The 19,700-nt window shown below is 35.5% G+C and overlaps 1 protein-coding gene across 2 annotated transcripts in view; it reads left to right on the top strand.

Annotated features, from left to right (window-relative positions):
• BARD1 (BRCA1 associated RING domain 1) overlaps positions 1 to 19,700 on the top strand; it is an 83,505-nt gene that overhangs the window by 52,975 nt on the left and 10,830 nt on the right. For both annotated transcript variants that reach the window (XM_004033163.5, XM_004033165.5), the window contains 3 exons: positions 4,577 to 4,685; positions 11,264 to 11,396; positions 11,938 to 12,030. In XM_004033163.5, the coding sequence (XP_004033211.1) occupies positions 4,577 to 4,685; positions 11,264 to 11,396; positions 11,938 to 12,030 (335 nt within the window). The remainder of the gene's footprint in view (positions 1 to 4,576; positions 4,686 to 11,263; positions 11,397 to 11,937; positions 12,031 to 19,700) is intronic.

Below are 19,700 nucleotides of genomic sequence, written 5' to 3'. Positions count from 1 at the left end.
TGGCTCATGGCTCCCCAGGCTATACAGGAAGGGCCTCGGGAAACTTACAGTCATGGTGGAAGATGAAGGGGAAGCACGCACATCTTACGTGGTCAGAGCAGAGGAAGAAGCGAGGAGGTGCTACAGCCTTTTTATTTATTTATTTATTATATTTTTTTATTTCCATAGGTTTTTGGGAACAAGTGGTATTTGGTTACACAAGTAAGTTTTTTAGTGGTGATGTGTGAGATTGTGGTGTACCCATCACCCGAGCAGTACACACTGAACCCAATTTGTACTCTTTTATCCTTCACCACCTTCCCACCTTTTCCCCCTGAGTCCCTGAAGTCTGTTGTGTCATTCTTATGCCTTTGCATCCCCATAGCTTAGCTTCCACTTATGAGTGAGAACGTACAATGTTTGATTTTCCCTCCTGAGTTACGTCACCTAGAATAATAGTCTCCAGTCCCATCCAGGTTGCTGTGAATGCCATTAGTTCATTCCTTTTTATGGCTGAGTGGTATTCTATTGTATATATACATCACAGTTTCTTTATCCACTCATTGATTGATGGGCTTTTGGGTTGGTGCCACGTTTTTGCAGTTGCAAATTGTGCTGCTATAAACATGCAAGTGCATGTATCTTTTTCATATCATGACTTCTTTTCCTCTGGGTAGATACCCAGTAGTGGGATTGCTGGATCAAATGGTAGCTCTACTTTTAGTTCTTTAAGGAATCTCCACTGTTTTCCATAGTGGTTTTACTAGTTTACATTTCCACCAACAGTGTAGAAGTGTTCCCTGTTTACCACATCTATGCCAACATCTGTTTTTTTTTATTTTTTAATTATGCCCATTCTTGCAGGAGTAAGGTGGTATCAATATGGTTTTGATTTGCATTTTCCTGGTCATTAGTGCTACACCCTTTTAAACAGCCAGATCTGGTGAGGACTCAATCACTATCACAAGAACAGCAAGGAGGAAATCCGCCCCCATGATCCAGTCACTTCCCACCAGGCCCCTCCTCCAGCATTGGGAATTATAATTTGACATGAGATTTGGGCGGGGACACAAATCGAAACCATATCAGTATAGGTAAAGTATATTATCTACATATAATCATTTGCAATTCACTGAATTCGTGACTGTCTGTTGATAAGGCATTAAAAGAACTGACTGTCGAAAGTGGTACATGTAAAAGATATTAATATACTGTCGTGTACTAGATGTAAATTCAGCAGTTAAGATCTCGACATTTTCATATATTCCAAAATAGTTTTAAATATTTTGGTGTTGCATTGACCCATGTCATTTAGCTAGTAGACACATGTGCCTTTCCATTTTCACAGCAACATACACTTTGTGTCTGTAATGTTCATTGCTTTATACCTGATTTTTTCATTGGTTTTTCATACTGTGTTTGGTTTCTACACATGAGCACACAGTGCCTAGAAGGTTTGATAGAAAGCTTTCTTCCATCAGTTCCATCCATTTCAGTAATCATGTTGCTTATTCCCTACACGACCCCTTAACAGTTAACCACCATATTCCAGTTTCTAGTCCTGGGCTCAAGTCCATTTAAATCTTATCTTCTATTTCACCTCATTACTTGTTTGGGTTTATACTTTATCAGTTTGATACCTGTTTGTTGAATGAACGTTTATCCTCAGTAGGATTATAGGCAAGGACAGTGTTTTTCTAAGTCTTATGTATCCCTCCAAAACACCTAGTTTGGTAAAACTTTAGGTTAAATCATGCTAGAAAAGAGAGAATTTACTATATTTAAGTGTATTTACAGAAAGCCATTTTATAAGCTTCCCCAGTAACCCATTCTAATAAATATCAAATCAAGTTATTGGTGTCTATTTTGAGTCCATGATGTAGTAAATCTAAAAAAGAGTCTTCTTCCCTTGTATAGTGATGAAGAATAATGTATTTATCACTGACTTCTCTATTTAGTAATAAGTCATGTTAATAGTTCCTGAGATACGTTTCAACATAACTTTTCCTGTATGTAGTACCTATTAGTTTTACAATGGGAATAAAATCCACCTCTGTGTATTTTAAATTGATTTTTCACACTAATTCTCTAACTAAAGTGTTAGTCTGTTAAAATACATCAATGGGAAGAAAGCACACATTATTGTGCCCAAATAATAAGAAATCTTACACATGCCCCATCTTCTCTTGCTATGGTCTTTGAACGTCCCACATGTAAACTTAGTCTACTTCCAAATTTTAATGGTTCATGACAAAGCAGAAGCAACATGACTGGATTTAATAGGCTCTATTTCCCATGATGCAGGACTGAGGTTAACTGATTATCTTTCCATCTGTAGCACTTGTAATGTGCCATTCAGTTCATCAGCGTTACAGGAGGGCTAAGAGTTCAGTGAATTGTGTGTGAGCAGAAGCCATCCATAATCCAAGCAGAGAAACCACATGTTTTAAGACCATATGACATAGTAAGCTTTGTATAGTAAGGATCCTAAATGTAAATTGGAACTCTGGTAGTCACTTTGTAAAATCATCTTACTGGCTTAGACCATGTTTTACTGGTTGATTTTTGGTTTATATTCCTCCCTAGCTGATGGTGGTACTTTGAGAAGCACTTGAACAGTTTTTCATGTTGTCATCATGGACTTTTTTTCAAATATGTGTAAAATAACTATGCTAATGTGATTCAGTTGCTGTGCATTAAAGTGCACTTGATTGGGCTCTTATATTTTATTTTTTTGAGGTGTAAGGTCTATGTTTGTCTCTGTCAAAAAGTCCTAGTGTATGCATGGATTTTTTTTTCTCATTTTTTCTTTTTTCATTGAAACAGTATCTCTTGCTCAGGCTGGAGTACCATGGTGCAATCATGGCTATGCAGTTATTATTATTTTTTTTGAATGGCATATAATGTGGCCATTATATGTTGTTGTTGTTTTGTTTATTCATTTTTGCACTTGGTGGTTTAAGACCTAGAACATTGGTTCTTCAACTCAGATTTCTATTTTTTGATTGTCATATGTATAGTATATGTGTGTGAGGAGATTGTGTAGTTGGTATATGAGCATAATAATTTAGAGAATGAATTAGGAAGTATCAAGAATAGTGGATGAGTTTCTTTTAAAATACCGTGAGATTGTCTGCTGTAAATGTATACTGTGACATGTGTCACTTTGTTTTAAATTATAAAGCTGAAATGCAATCCACTGTATTATATCTTGGCTGGAGAAAGACTGTTGCCAGAGGAAGGTTGTTGGACTTGGACATAAAGAAGAGTCAGAATACAAACTTGTCAGTGTTTACCCAGGACTGTCCAAAGAAGAAAGCAACTGGACCTGATAGTCACGAATTGCAGTCATTAGAGAAACATTTGCTGTGGTTCATTTCTTATTCTAATACATTAGCTTTCTTTTCCCACTCTGCCATCAAAACAGTTTTCACCAAGGTCATTAGTGACCTTGTCTGTGAACTCAGTAGATGCTTATATCCCTCATCTACATGATCTCTCTGCAGCATCAAACAGAATTGGCATTTTTCTACCTTTCACTTCCCCTAATGTTTCTCTCTGTTTCCTTCCAGATCTTTTTCTATACATTTGATACAATTTACAGAATTAGTATTATTCCATGTTTATAACTTCATGTCCCATTTACCACATTGGATTTTCACATGAACTTCTGTGGCCATTATATGAATATAGCATAATCTTTAAAAAAAACATAGAAGGCTATAAAAGAATTGCTCATTTTGAAAACTTATTGCCATGGTATAGTGTATTTAAATCATATTCTGAAACCATATGTAAGGAAACAGAATAGTAGACAGAAGTCCTTTAGTTTTAACAAGTTACTTATAATTGAAAGACTTTAGGCTGGGCAATATTTAATTTCAGTGAAATTGAACAAGGAGAATATGACCTTAGTTAAGCCATTGGAACTTGTTCTTCTCTCTTTTTTTTCTTATCTTGAACAGGATCAAATTGGGATCTCTAAAATCTCTTCCAGCGTAACATTCTGTGACTTGTGAATTAGTACATGCTGAGAAGTTTGTATCTCTCTGAGCCATAATAGTTTGTTCTGCGATGGTTGTGATTATTATAGGTTATTGTATGCATACATGTTTAAATTAATTTTTAAAGTACCCTGTTCACTATATTATTAAACTGTTTGTTATGTGGCATAATTTTCCTTCTAGTAGAACAAAATCTCTGTCCTGTGAATTTATCTAATTTTTTATTGGTTTATAAAGACTATACGGCCTATAATAGCTATAGTAAATGATTTTTATTGGCATTTGAAAGTCTGTCACTCATACTGATTGGTGATTATGAAGCCATATTTTAATATGAATAAAAATGCAGAATACAGTTGTGAAAAATTCATAATACTATATTCAGTAAAAACAATCCCTATAATCTGATGTCAAACTGAAATTTTACATCATTTCTCCTTTGAGTTCAGCAGCTTTTGATTCTAGATTCTTTTGCCTAATGTGAGTTCTGAGTAATTTATTTTAGTTAAAATTGTATATTATTAAGGATGTTCAAAAATTGAGTCGAGTCACACATTTGACTTACTTAAACACATCTGCACTTATTTTACCAGTAATATATTTGGTCTGCGGCCTGTCGATTATACAGACGATGAAAGTATGAAATCGCTATTGCTGCTACCAGAGAAGAATGAATCATCCTCAACTAGCCATTGCTCAGTAGTAAGTATGGATTTAGCTTTGGGACATTTATATATTTTATTGAAATTGGTTATGAAAGGAACATAGTAGAAAAATTTCCATTTGACCGATTGCTTACATTCACCAAACAATTATTGAGCACTTCCTGAGTATTAGCTACTGTGGATTCAAAGACATAATCACAGTACGACCATCTAGAAATACTTACTGAGCCCGCTCTGTATTTTAGGCAGCATTCATAAAACAATGAATATGACTGGTAGAACTCTTATTCTCAGGGAGGAGCTTACCATCTGGTGAGAGGTAGGAAAGAGACAAACTGTAAACATTGAACTAATATAAATAAAATAATTTCAGACACTTAGACATGAGTGCTTCGAAGAAGTTGTAGAGTGTCGTTGGATGGAGGTAGTGGGCTTCTGCAAGGCCATTGCTTTAGCTAGGGTCACAGAGGGGAGCCTTAAAGCACTGATTTGAATTGAAACCTGAATGTTGAAGTGAGGAGCCTGCCAGATGACTATCTGGAGGACACAGTGTATAGGCCCTTCAGTGAATGAGGCTGGTATGTTGGAAGGTTAGAAAGAAGTTTGTTACTGCTGGAGACTAGCGAGCATCTAAACGGGACTTTCGGTTAGATTACATATGAAGTGTGGGAAAAGAATGGAATAAGTATGACCTTAGCAGGGAAGTAGATGGTAATGCCATTTGTTGCAATGGAGAAGGAAATCAATACTTCTATGTGCCAATTTGATGTCTGTAAAACATCAAATGGAGATATCGAATAGATCATTGGATATGAAAGTCTGGAGCTTAGGAGAGAGGTACAAGGTAGAGATAAAGTGGAAAGAATGCCTGTTTCTTAGGAACCCATAGCTTAGCAGGGATTTCAGATGTAAAAACTTTTACTGTACATTGTAATAAATTTGTAAAATAAGCTATAAAAATATACAGTAGAATCAAAGTAAGTAGAAACTACAGGAGATGTCAGGAAAAATTTCACAGAAAGGCCAGGTGCAGTGGATCACACCTGTAATCCCAGCACTTTGGGAGGCTGGGGCGGGTATATCACTTGAGGTCAGGAGTCTGAGACCTGTTTGGTCAACATGGTGAAACCCCATCCCATCTCTATGAAAAATACAAAAATTAGCCGAGTGTGGTGGTACGCGTCTGTAGTCCCAGCTACTAGGGAGACTGAGGCACAATAATTGATTGAACCCGGGAAGTAAAGGTTGCAGTGAGCTGAGATCACGCCACTGCATTCCATCCTGGGTAACAGAACAAGACTGTCTCAAAAAAAAAAAAAAAATATCTATATATATATACACATACACACACACACACGTATGTGTATATATATATATATATACAGAGAATTTCACAGAGGAAGGTGTCCTAAGTCTTTCAGGGTAAACATTTTAGCAGAGTGTCTAATAGAATGCTGTTGGCTGCCAGTAACAGAAAACCTTTTCTCAAATGCTTGAAGACAATTTATTACTTTATATAGAATTAATGCCAATGCAGGATAGCTCTGCATTTGCTTAATTTAGCACTTAGTGGTTGCATCAAGGAACCAAATTCTTTCTATCTCTTTACCTTGCCATCCTCAGTTTGGGGGATTTGTCCTCACTAAGAAGTTTCCTTTAATGGTTGTCGAATGATTGCCACAATTCTAGATATGACAGTGGCCAACTGAAAAAGAGACACTAAAGTCTTTCCCTGAAGCCTTTCCGTGGACTTCACCTGTGTCTTATTGTCAGAAATTGATTTTGACAGCCCCTCCTGGGGCTGGAGGATAGGGTCAGTCTTTGAAAGGGGGGCTACCTGAACAAAACTGGGCTTCTGTTAGTGTGGAGGAAGTGAGCAATAGATTTTGAGTGTAACAGCCAACATTCCCCACTGCAATCAGGTGTACAAAGTGAGAATGGCAGCCCAAATCTAAGGAACAGCTGCTCAGAGACAAGGAGGCATAAAGGACCTCAGGAATTTGAGAAACTATAGCATTTACTGTGAGAGGAGTATGACGTGTGTTTAAGAGGGATTCAGGGTAAAGGGCTAGGTTGGGACCAGACTGTGAAAAGCCTTAAATTCCCTGATACGAGTTTAGACTTAATAGGGCACCTTCAGTGTGTTTATAACTGAAATAGGACTGTCTGCAGGCTAGCTGGGAGTGGGAAGAGACTGAAGGCTGATTGGGAGGCTGCAGTAGTGGAGACCAGGTTTGAAATGCTTAGGACTGGAATTATAGATGGTAGTTATGTGGGGATGGAGAGAAGAAGAGGAGTTTTAGAGAGAGTTGGTAGACTCACCAGATCCCAGTACTGCTCAGATGGGGGAAAGTAACAGATAGGGAGGAGCTGAGTTCAAGGATCATTCACAAGAGTAGTAGTAGATGCCATTGTTTAAGATAAGGAGGTAGCCTAAGGTAGCTACAGTTTGATACTCTCATAGATGCTTTCATGAGCTAGTTGCTTTCATATCTTGAAAACCCTACGTCTTCTGCTTTAGACTTCAGCCTTATAAATCTGTTCCAAACTATAGTTTTGGTAATGAATTGGAAGAGAAGCTAGAAATCAGCAGTTTAATTTTCTCACTTTACAAATGAGAAAAGTGAGACCTAAAGAGGCTATGATTTGCCCCAGGGTTAACCAGCCATTTAAAAAAAAAAGGTTGTTTTTTTCTTTATTAATGGACCAGTTAGAACTCACATTTCTTAAAACTTAGGTCGGTACTCAATTCAGTCCCACCATACTCAGCAACTATAAATTGACTTGTTTTCTTCATTTGTACTTGAAGTCTGACAGAGCATAGCATAACCAAGTTGTCCTTTGCTGATGTTCCTTTTATGTAAAAGCTGGAAAATGATTATTTTAAATGTGTCAAGAATAAAGATATCTTTATGGTATTCTTGGAGTCTGGGGGTGGCAGTGCCTTTCAGAAAAGGAGGGTTTTTATTACATGGAAGAGACCTATACTTTGGGCATGTCATGTAGACATGGCCTTTTGAGTATTACTATTTACTGTCTTAATGGTTGGTACTTGGCTAAGGAAAAGATGATACCAAGTCCTTCAGGTTTAAAGGGTAGTTTCTTAATGTGCAGTCCTTAAAGATGGAACCTCTGGAATGTACCTTCCCCCAGCCACTACCAGTCTCTTCTTCACTCACTCTTTTTCAGTCACGTGGGCTGCCTTACTGTGTCTTGAGTCCACCAAACATACTCTCATTTCAGGTGTGCAGCACCACTTGTTTAGTTTTTTTTTTTCCAGGAACTAGATGTTCCCATGGCCAGCTTCCTCACACCCTTCAGACCCAGCTCTAGCATCGTCTTAGCAGAGAGGACTCTGTGCCGTTGCATAGTAAATAGCAACCTCCCAGTGCTGTCTAACCCCCTTCCCCTGGTGTGTTGTACCATACTATTTCTCATTTGATGTAATGTATTTTTATTTTCTTGTGTTGTTTTCCCCTCTCAACTAGAATATAAACTGTGTGAGGGCAGGGGCTGGCTCTTTTGTTTACTATAGTAGCCCTAGCATTGAGAACAGTGTTTGGCACATACTGAGTGTTCAGTAAGTGTGTGCTGAATGCATGAAGGAGCATTAGAGTATTCTTTATGATACATACTTGCCTCTGAAACAAGCACAAGTGCTTGGTAGCGTCATTTGGAACCCTTTAAATCAGTGATCTCCAGTGAGCTGCTTTAGGGAAGCTCACTGCTTCCCTAAAGGAAGGGGTTTGAATTTCTCTCCTTTCTCTTTAGAATTTTTGTGTTTTAAGTAAAATTTAGTGGCTGTTGGAAATCTGCTTTGAGAAGCAACCTCTAATCTTTTAAAAATTTAAAAAACTCCTTATCATTCTTTCATTTTGAGACTTCTCTGTTTGTGATTCATTTTAAGCAGCATGTTTATCTTTTTAATTTTTTTTCTAGATTTTTTAACCCCATTTTTGATGAACTTAAGAAAAACTAATGATTTTATCTAAGAAAAAGTACCCTATTTAATTATTCCTTTGAATTTAATGCTGATGAACATAGTATCTAATCTCTATAAAATCAGGGTATTAAACCTTTGGGGTGTTTTTTGTACCTCTTTTGAGCCTCATGGGTCAGAGACCTATGCTTATTCAAGTCAAATCCCCAGCCCCCATACCACCTCACCCCAAATCAGACATGTGGCTTTGGCAGCTGTTTGCTTTATGTTTTATTATAGCACTCTTTAACTGTGAGAAATTAGTGCCAGTTTCTATTTTTTATGCAAATTTTTAAAAGTATGATAGGAAAATACTTGACCCACTTTGGTGCTTTCCTTGGGTTGGTAGAAATAGTATCATATGCTATATTTAGAAGTGATATCTTTTTCACTCTTGTGTTTTGTGCAGAGAACTAATGTAGCTGAAGTGGAGTTATATAAATTGAGAAGTAATGTGTTCTGTTTAGAGCTATTTTTATGGTATTTGTGTAACTTAAGCATTTTTGAAATACTCTAGTGTTTTTAAATATTATCAAAGAGTGATTGAACAATCCATAAGGTACACTGAATATTTTCCTTTCTAAATTTTTTTTATTTTTTATTTTATTTTATTTTATTTTATTATTATTATACTTTAAGTTTTAGAGTACATGTGCACAACGTGCAGGTTTGTTACATATGTATACATGTGTCATGTTGGTGTGCTGCACCCATTAACTCGTCATTTAGCATTAGATATATCTCCTAATGCTATCCCTCCCCCCTCCCCCCACCCCACAACAGTCCCCGGTGTGTGATGTTCCCCTTCCTGTGTCCATGTGATCTCATTGTTCAATTCCCACCTATGAGTGAGAACATGCGGTGTTTGGTTTTTTATCCTTGCAATAGTTTGCTGAGAATGATGGTTTCCAGTTTCATCCATGTCCCTACAAAGGACATGAACTCATCATTTTTTATGGCTGCATAGTATTCCATGGTGTGTATGTGCCACATTTTCTTAATCCAGTCTATCGTTGTTGGACATTTGGGTTGGTTCCAAGTCTTTGCTATTGTGAATAGTGCCGCAATAAACATACGTGTGCATGTGTCTTTATAGCAGCATGATTTATAATCCTTTGGGTATATAACCAGTAATGGGATGGCTGGATCAAATGGTATTTCTAGTTCTAGATCCCTGAGGAATCGCCACACTGACTTCCACAAGGGTTGAACTAGTTTACAGTCCCACCAACAGTGTAAAAGTGTTCCTATTTCTCCACATCCTCTCCAACACCTGTTGTTTCCTGACTTTTTAATGATCGCCATTCTAACTGGTGTGAGATGGTATCTCATTGTGGTTTTGATTTGCATTTCTCTGATGGCCAGTGATGATGAGCATTTTTTCATGTGTTTTTTGGCTGCATAAATGTCTTCTTTTGAGAAGTGTCTGTTCATATCCTTCGCCCACTTGTTGATGGGGTTGTTTGTTTTTTTCTTGTAAATTTGTTTGAGTTCATTGTAGATCCTGGATATTATTAGCCCTTTGTCAGATGAGTAGGTTGCAAAAATTTTCTCCCATTCTGTAGGTTGCCTGTTTACTCTGATGGTAGTTTCTTTTGCTGTGCAGAAGCTCTTTAGTTTAATTAGATCCCATTTGTCAATTTTGTCTTTTGTTGCCATTGCTTTTGGTGTTTTAGACATGAAGTCCTTGCCCATGCCTATGTCCTGAATGGTATTGCCTAGGTTTTCTTCTAGGGTTTTTAATGGTTTTAGGTCTATGTGAGGAGGGTTTATAGCGTTTACGTTAGATGTGGTTACATCATCTTACAATTTAGTGACTAGGAAAGATGAGCTGAACTTTTAAGTGCTGAATTCTGTCATTTACAAACACTTTTATGGAAATATATATATATGGACATATATTGTTTCCTTGAGTCTTTCACTTCTCAGCTTTAATGCTGTCCACTCTTACCTTCTCTTTATTTTTGTCTTTTTTGTCTTCTGTGAATTCTAAGTCTAGATTTTACAGTGAAACTATTAGTCTTTGTTACAGCACTACTTTCTTAGTCGTGAGCTGCATGGACTTCTTACTATTTATGGATCTGATCTCCTAAGTTTTGAATTAACTTGTGTGTTTTTATCTTTTCCTAGTTTTGAGGAGTTACTATTTTGATGCTAATTTGTTTTCTGTCTTTGAGGTCAGCACTGTTCTAGAAGCCTTGGCATTCTTTGATTTTTCAGATAATGTCAGTTTAAACTAAACAGACCAAGTTTGGTTTTAACTCTGTTGGGACAAGTTAGTGGAGGTGGAATAGGGAATTGCTGATTTTAAGTGGATATTTTAAGTTACTTGGGAAAAGAAAAAGACTTACTGGTGACAGAATGAAGTAAAACCCTAGAGAGACCCAGTTTAAAATTGAAGAAATGAGATGCCCTGGCTATAGAGAGCTATCACAATTGACATTTTCTTGAGGGAAAAATAAAGAGAAAAAAATTATTTAAAAGGTTCTGGGTGTAGATTAAATGGAAATTATTGAAAATTATTAGAGTAAACTAAGTAATGAAATTCAAGCTTATATCAAGTAACAGTCTGTTTAATGTCTTTGTCTAGTCGTCTAATGTCTTTAACACTGTGACATCTCCTTTTATATTAACAGATGAACACTGGGCAGCGTAGGGATGGACCTCTTGTACTTATAGGCAGTGGGCTGTCCTCAGAACAACAGAAAATGCTCAGTGAGCTTGCAGCAATTCTTAAGGCTAAAAAATATACTGAGTTTGACAGTACAGGTGAGGATTTTGAATTTTGGGAGGGGGGGTAGAAAAAATGTTAAATAGATGGTCCTTTTGGAGAACTACCTTTGATAATTTACATATGTTTTAACCATTGGGAGATGGCTGTATACTTTGCATCTTGTAATAAATCTAAATTTTTTTTCAGTAATAAACTACTTATAGACAACAACGTAGTTAGGAAATGTAAAGTTTAAAGGTTTGCATATATTTTAGGACAAGACAGTATTTCAGAAGAGGAAATTTGTGACTTTTGCTAATGACAAATAAATTGTTGTGCAGTGTAATGTCATAATCCCTTAGCTGTAATTTGAAAATAAAATAAAAATTTGTGTTTGCCAATATGGCTTTAAGATATATGGTTTATGATCTGATTTTTCATATTGATGGCCAGGTTAGAGATCTAGATACTAAATAGAAGTGGTCTTACACTTAAGTGTAAAAATTGTTACAAAATATAGATGAGTTATAAGAAGCAGGCCAAAGAAATACTTTGGCTTATATCTTTCTTTCTCTTACTGCTTTTTTTGTATTTTAGTAACTCATGTTGTTGTTCCTGGTGATGCAGTTCAAAGCACTTTGAAGTGTATGCTTGGGATTCTCAATGGATGCTGGATTCTAAAATTTGAATGTAAGTGTTGGATTTGAGAGAATTAAGAAATGAATTAGACTAGTTTTGTTTTTCATGGTTATTAATGCCTGTGATTAAGGAACTTGATGTTAATTTTCTTACCTCTGGTTAGTCACTGCATTTTGGAAAAGCTTCTGGCTGGGCGTGGTGGCTCAAGCCTGTAATCCCAGCACTCTGGGAGGCCCAGGTGGGCGGATCACAAGGCCAGGAGATCGAGATCATCCTGGCTAACACGGTGAAACCCTGTCTCTACTAAAAATACAAAAAAATTAGCCGGGCGTGGTGGCAGGCGCCTGTAGTCCCAGCTACTTGGGAGGCTAAGGCAGGAGAATGGCGTGAACCCGGGAGGTGGAGCTTGCAGTAAGCCAAGATGGTGCCACTGCACTCCAGCCTGGGCAACAGAATGAGACTCCGTCTCAAAAAAAAGAAAAAAAGAAAAAGCTTCTCATATTTATGGTGTCATTTAGATGTCCTTAGTAAATGTATATACATATGTTCTGGTTTTAAAGTCTTTTTTCCTACAATACCAACTATTTCAATGAAAAGTAAATGGAGTACATAGTACACTTTTAAGCCTAAGCGATTCATGTTACTGTTAAATGATATATTGAATTTAATAACACATGTTTTAAATATACTGCATGACATGTCTGTGAAATGAAAGCAATTTATTGCTTTTCCTTTATGATTACCTGCATAACACCCTTTTGGTCTTAGTTAATTTAATCCAGTATTTTTAGGAAGCCGTTGGGAAATTGACTGCCTTTTACTACTTTAGTTGGCGTCACTATACCAGCTATCTCAACCTCGACTGAAAATGTATACCTGTTCCCCTCTTCTTGCTGATAGTCAACCCACCATCACCTTCAGAGCTGCCTGTCACCTTCCCTGCTGTCACTAGTTTACATTTCTACTTGGATTCTCTTGGGACTTAAAATGAAAAGAAAGCTCATACATGATTATTTTCTACTCCTTAATAGTTAACATATCTACTTTTGATACTATGGCTAACATAGAACAGTGGATTGACCTTTTTTTGTTTATTAATTGTTTACAAAAGATTAGTAGTTACAAAAGATTAGTGGTTACAGAGGAGGAACGTGGGGAGCAATACAGTTGCGTATCTTGATGTTAGTGGTGGTCATGTAACACAAGACTACCTGAGATAAAATTACGCAAACAAGTGCATTTATAACCAGTGAAATCAGGCCAGGCACGGTAGCTCAGGCCTGTAATCTTAGCACTTTGGGCGACCGAGGCAGGCAGACCAGCCAGGCCAACATGGCGAACCCCCTTCTCTACTAAAAATAGAAAAATCAGCCAGGCGTGGTGGCACATGCCTGTAATCCCAGCCACTTGGGAGGCTGAGGCAGGAGAATCACTTGACCCCGGGAGGTGGAGGTTGCAGTGAGCCGAGATGGCGCCACTGCACTCCAGCCTGGGCAACAGAGTGAAACTCCATCTCAAAAAAAAATAAATAACTAGTGAAATCTGAATAAGCTCTATGGATCGTATTGAAGTCAATTTGTTGGTATTATGTTATAGCGGTGTTAGATGTTAACATTGGACACTGAAGGAAAAGTACGTGGGACATCTCTGTACATTCCTTTGAAACTTCCTGTGACTATAATTATTTTTAAATAAGATGTTAAGAAAGAACAGTGGGTATATTTAATGAAACTCTTTATGAAGCAACTGATGGATTAAAATTAGTTTATAAAAATGGTTTTATGGCTTTGTGCTTTGAAGGTTTTATGGTAGAATGCCTGATTTATCAAGATCTTAATTATGTTATTAAGTTAATCTGTAGTTTGAAGTTGATTTGGTTTGTAAAACAGTTTCCTTTCATCAATTGGTATTCATGTCATTTTCAAATACAGCTACCACTTCTTTTCTTGTGATGCTTGTCTCAACCAGTGCAGTCTGATCCAGCTAAGAGGCTGTGACTAGCAATGCCACTCCATCTGTTCTCATCAATCCCTATTAATTAGTCCCTCCTAGTTATGATGAGTTTGAGAAGTATAAGTAATTGGACTAATTTGTCTCACTTAGTTTTGAAGTTTCTTTTTCCTTTTAAATCTGTGAAAGTCTTATTGAGCCTCAGTGTTTAAGAAATTCATTTAAAATGGTTTCATGATTAGGGATGCTTTTGTATCAAACCTGTGCCAGAAACCTTTCCAGTGGTTATAAGAAGAAATAGATTTTCATCATAGTAAGGTCGCGGTAATAAAGAAGCCATACGAAATTTTGAATGTTAAGACATTTACCACTTAACTTTTGAGTCTAGTTCTTGTGAATATGCTGAAGTGGCATTTGGTTACATATACAGGCTACATGATTTATTTCCATAAAATATGCCTTCTTTGGGAAATGTAGGTTTTGTCACTTTAATATCTTGGCCGTGTCATCTTTATAGAACCACTGATGGACTCGGACTAACTTAATAGTGTGCTATTTGGTGATTCTGACAGTAGTGAATAACATCCTCTAATATCAATGGTTCTTTTAGGATAAAGGATGGATGGAATCCCTTACTGAAGCTCATATCGTCATATTTTCTAATATAGAGTACAAAGAGAAACAGATTCAAAGTTTGAGATACTTCCTTTAAATAGTCACTGGGTTTACAAAAAGAAGGCAAGAACCTTCAAATAGTTCTTTCCTAATATATATTTCTCATAGTTTCTATACTGTTCTCAGTGTCAAGCATCTCAGTTTGATTCTTTGTTTTTTAAGAGACAAGGTGTCACTCAAGCAATCCTCCAGCTTCAGCCTTCTGAGTAGCTGGTACTACGGGTGCACATCACTGCACCTGGCTCAGTTTGATTTTTAAAAATGTTTCAGAGCTATTTAAAACTATTTGAAAACCATTTATATTAAAAGATGATAGGTGGACCAAAGCTTTCAAAATTAATTTTAAAGATTTATGACTTTTTAAAACTAGGTCTCATGTTTGAGTCTGTCCATTAACTTGCTGGTAGACAAAACTTCAGGATTAACTATTAGGAAACTTTCATATTAACTTTTCATGGGATTTTTCATAAACCAAATAGATTCAAGCAGAATTTTATTTGTAATTTTCTCTATAGATAATCAACTCATTTTATAAACTAAACCATTTGACAAAAAGAATTATACAAAAGATTTGGATCCATTGGGTCCAAATTTAACTATGAGAAGTTTTCTGTTGAAGTGTTCTGTCTTAATTGGTTAATATCTCTTATTTTCCTACATTGTTTATACAGAGTATCTTACAGTGCCATAATTAATGAACTTAGCATGAGGATTCTGAGACTAAGCCATAATTTTACAGACCATCCAGTCTATCTTATATTTCTTTTACAGATATTTTACAGAATGATACTTATTTTATATTTTACAGAAATAGGAGCTATAGATAAGAAAAGTCCCTCCTTCAACATCAAAATGGTGAGGGAGACTCTACTTTAGTCCTAGTCTGGGTGCTAATTTCTCACAGGCCTCATACAAGGGTGATTTTGGTATTAAAGAGGTGATAAGAATGAAAGAATAGAAGGTATATAAATAAGTCATCTTACTAATCTCATAGAGTATGAATAAGATGAAACTGTATCCTAAAGATGCAAACTAGGCCAAGATAAAATGTTTTCTACTGACCTTTTAGTACACTGCTTTCAAAATTTTTTTCTGTCTTAGCCTTTTTTCTAAAAGAAATTTAATTCTGCATCTTCTTTTCTTATCTCATTATGAAGGGGAGAACAGATGGCTGTCATCTTTTCTTTAATAATCTTTCTCTCTTCCCCACTCTCATCTAAGTTTAAATAAAATTGCAGCTGTAGAAGTTGTAAAATTCACCAGTACCTAAGGGAATTACTGAAGGAATGTGCCAGATATTTTACACTGGATTTACGTCTGTGAGATGGGGAAGGGCTAAATTGAGTGTTTTTTCATTTTTGTTTTAACTGAAGAGAGATGGACCCTAGAAGACAATCATTACATCATCATTTAATAAATAACCTCATGATCAGGCTAACACATTAATTCTTTTCAAACAAATTCTAACAAGTTTGCTTCTTTAAATGGATACTGAGCGTACTATGGAATTTTAAAATTAAATGCAACTTTTATTCTATACAAACTTTGCTAATTATTAAAAAAAACCAAAACATTCGTATAAATTAAGATTGATTAGGCAACTTTATGCTGACAGAAGGCTTCCACCAAAGATTGTCTAAGAATAAAAAAAAATAACATCCTTTGATCTAATAGTCCCAGTTCTGAGAATTTACCCTACGCAAGAAATACAGATGAAAGAAAAAGTATTTGCAGTGTTACTTCTAACAGCAAGAAGTAGAGAATATAACCTACATATGAAAGATTAGGAAAATTCTGAAATGCTTGAAGATACTCTCTGGAAAAAATGCATATTTTTAATATAAATATTAAGACTAAAAGATTATGAAAAATAGAATTGTTTAAATTTTAAACACATCAAAATTATATCTTCACTTTCAACAATATATAAATGTGTGCATGCATGTGGGTAAAAAAATAATCCAAGAAAGAGCAGTAAATTGGTGGGTTACTGAAGAGGGCTATTTGTTTATAACAGTTTTAAAAATAGTGTGTGCCTGTTAGATAAAATTTAAGTTCTCTAGGAATAAATTAATACGTTGAAATTTTCAAGTTGTAATAATAATTGGAAGTATTTTCACTTTTCTAACGATTAATTGGATAGGGAAAGGCTTTGGTCTTAATTAGGGAAATTAGAACCTGCATGTATTTATTCCTCCCATCTGATACAACAGGTCTTTTATGCCTGTTTAATGGATACCCAGCAAATACATTTGAATATGGTGATTGTCCTAATCAGAACAGAATTTTTTACATAAAAATTTGAACTTTTAATATATTGGCTTCAAAAGAACACTGAGGATGAGTTTTCTAATAATTAGGAGAATTTTTGGACGTTAGACTGTGTTTGGTTTTCAACCATACCTATATAGAGACAGACAATTTTGATATTATTCATAATACAAGAGAGACTATTTTGATATTTTGATATTATTATGCATAATACAAGGTCTTAGAATTGATACCCAAGTTTTGCCTAAGAAAAATTTATGATATAATAATATATTTTTGCAATAGAATTTAACCTGCTTCTCAATGCATTAAGTAAAATAGCAAATTACACATATTGTCATGTGAAGAAATATATTTCTACATATAAATATGCTGATAGCCAGAATTTTTACTAACATGTCAAAAATAAATAATTGCTAAATGATATTTATATGGAGCCAGAATTTAATGACCGTTGACAGTATTTAATGAGATATCTCAAATCTTAAATGGAAACATTTAGCCTTTATTTTATATTTTCAGCCTTTATTTCATTGTCCTTTCACTTTTCGCTATGGAAGTTTCAAATTTCAAACTCATTTCTCTGTTCTTTTACTTAAGTTTTCCAAAAATTGCAGTGATAGTATGCTACTGTTTTTTCATTTTTGTCATTGTTGTAGGCTGCCTATTGTGATTTCCCTTTTTACTAAAGTTTAGTGCTGTTATAGTTTACTCGACTAAAAAGTCTAAAATATAATCATTTGCAAAACACTTGTTTTGCTTTTACAGTCTGGGTGTTGATTTTTAATAGAATCAAAGGAAATTCTGTAATTTTTATTTTACTTACATACTGTTATCTTGAGTGACACACATCCCTAATTTAAACATCTTTAGTTTAGATCTAATGACATATTGTATTACAACATTTGTTTTCATATAGAATAGTGATATTTGATTCTGTATTTTAATTTTTTTTTTTAGGATATTTTGTATTGACTAAAAGTGGTTAATTCTGATTCCCATAGCTATTTCAGTTACAAATAGCCATTAATTCCAGAAGAATAACAACCCTTTTTTCCCCTCCCTCACTCTGTCACACAGGCTGGAGTGCAGTGGTGCAATCATAGCTCTCTGCAGCCATGAACTCCTGGGTTCAAGTGATCCTCCTGCTTCAGCCTCCTGAGTAGCTAGAACTACAGGCACTCACCACCATGCCTGGCTAATTTTTTTTTTTTTCTTTTTAGTTGAGGCAGAGATCTCACTTTGTTGCCCAGGCTGTTCTTGAACTCCTCGTTTCAAGCGGTCTTCCTGCTTTGCCCTCCCAGAGTGCTAGGATTACAAGTGCGAGCCACCAGGTCTGGCCTAAAAATTCTTTAAAATGTGGATCTGTTTACTACTCTGGGATTTGAAGAGTGAGAAAATTCTAAGTATGGCTTTCCATGCAGAGTTAATAATCGTCTCCTCCTTTGGACATTTAACAGATCTCCATTTTGAAGTTTTCTTCCATCTTCATTGTATTCTCTCATCATTTTTGTATAACTGTGGATTCAGGAACACCCCACCTTTTTTTAATTTCCTTGCATTTGTGTTATCTTTTTTTATTATAGGAAAAGTAAGCTTAATATAAATCCATGACCACCATCAGTGGTCCATGCAGCTAAAACAGAAATATACATCTACTGATGTATATGCTTTTATGAGGTAGGAGGAGAGAGTGGTTATTAGCAATTTAGAATAAAAGAATACCTTCTGTACAGTACAAGTTTCTTTATAGAAAAGTGTTGTAGCCCTGGAATTCATAAGCTTCATTATTATGCAAAAATTCCAGGCTTTGCTAAGGTAGACAGAGCTACCTTAATGACTTTGGGTTAATCAGTACTTTAGAAATGGGGCTGCTTACCTATATGTAAAAAATTAATAAGATCTCAGGAAAAAAGGAAAGCTTACATGAAATGGAGAACATGATCAGGAATACACCTGGGCTAAAAGAATCTCTGGTTTTAATAGCTAAGTAGTTCATCGCTTTGTTTCTGCGAAGTGATAGCTTCAGTCAAAACCTTCAACTATAAAGGAACATATGAAAAGTAACAAAGATGAAATAAAGCATACATTTTATAAGGTTAGTGGCTTGACACATTTTCAAGTATGTATCATTCTGGCATATGCAAAAGTTATGTTTACGTAAACTTACTCATGCAAGGTAATTTTAGTAAGGAAATTATTAGCCAAGAAAGCTAACTAAAATGTGGTCTTATATCTGTATTTTTGCTTTTTTTTTCTTCAAAAGGAAGTAGAAGAGTTCATCTTTCTACTAAACTGATGGAATAATTATGGACTTTATTAACTGTTTATTACAAATATAAAATAGTTTAAATCTTAAAATGTAACTGTGTTTTAAATGGAAAATAGGTTAAGAATTCTTGCTGCAGATTGCTTAACTTTTATTCAGTAAATAAAACCTTAAAATGTTAGTCATTATTTAGGCTTGGGTTAATTAAGTAATGTTTGGCTGGTAGATTCTTCCAGTGCATTGATAATGTATCACCATTTGAATTGCTGAAAGTTTATTTTAAAGCATTTCATTCTTATTTACTTTTCAGTAAATCAACTCAATTGATTTGTCTTAAAAAAAAGGTTCAGTAGGAAGTTGATATGAATTTGTAACTGTGGTATTGTCTACGGAGTAGGTCATCATTCTGAAACTCACAGTTTCAGATAACAAGTTAGAGAGTGGCAACCTTAGCATGTCGGATTGAGTAAGCACATTGATCCAACTAAAAAATAAAGATGAACAAAAAAACTTGATCTGTGACATGGAGGATATTTCAGTTCTCATCTCAGTTATG

This window comes from Gorilla gorilla, chromosome 11 (genome assembly GCF_029281585.2).
Source record: "Gorilla gorilla gorilla isolate KB3781 chromosome 11, NHGRI_mGorGor1-v2.1_pri, whole genome shotgun sequence".
Lineage (NCBI taxonomy): Eukaryota > Metazoa > Chordata > Mammalia > Primates > Hominidae > Gorilla > Gorilla gorilla.
Note: the sequence above shows the minus strand (reverse complement) of the source record. Positions and strands in the feature narration are given on the sequence as shown.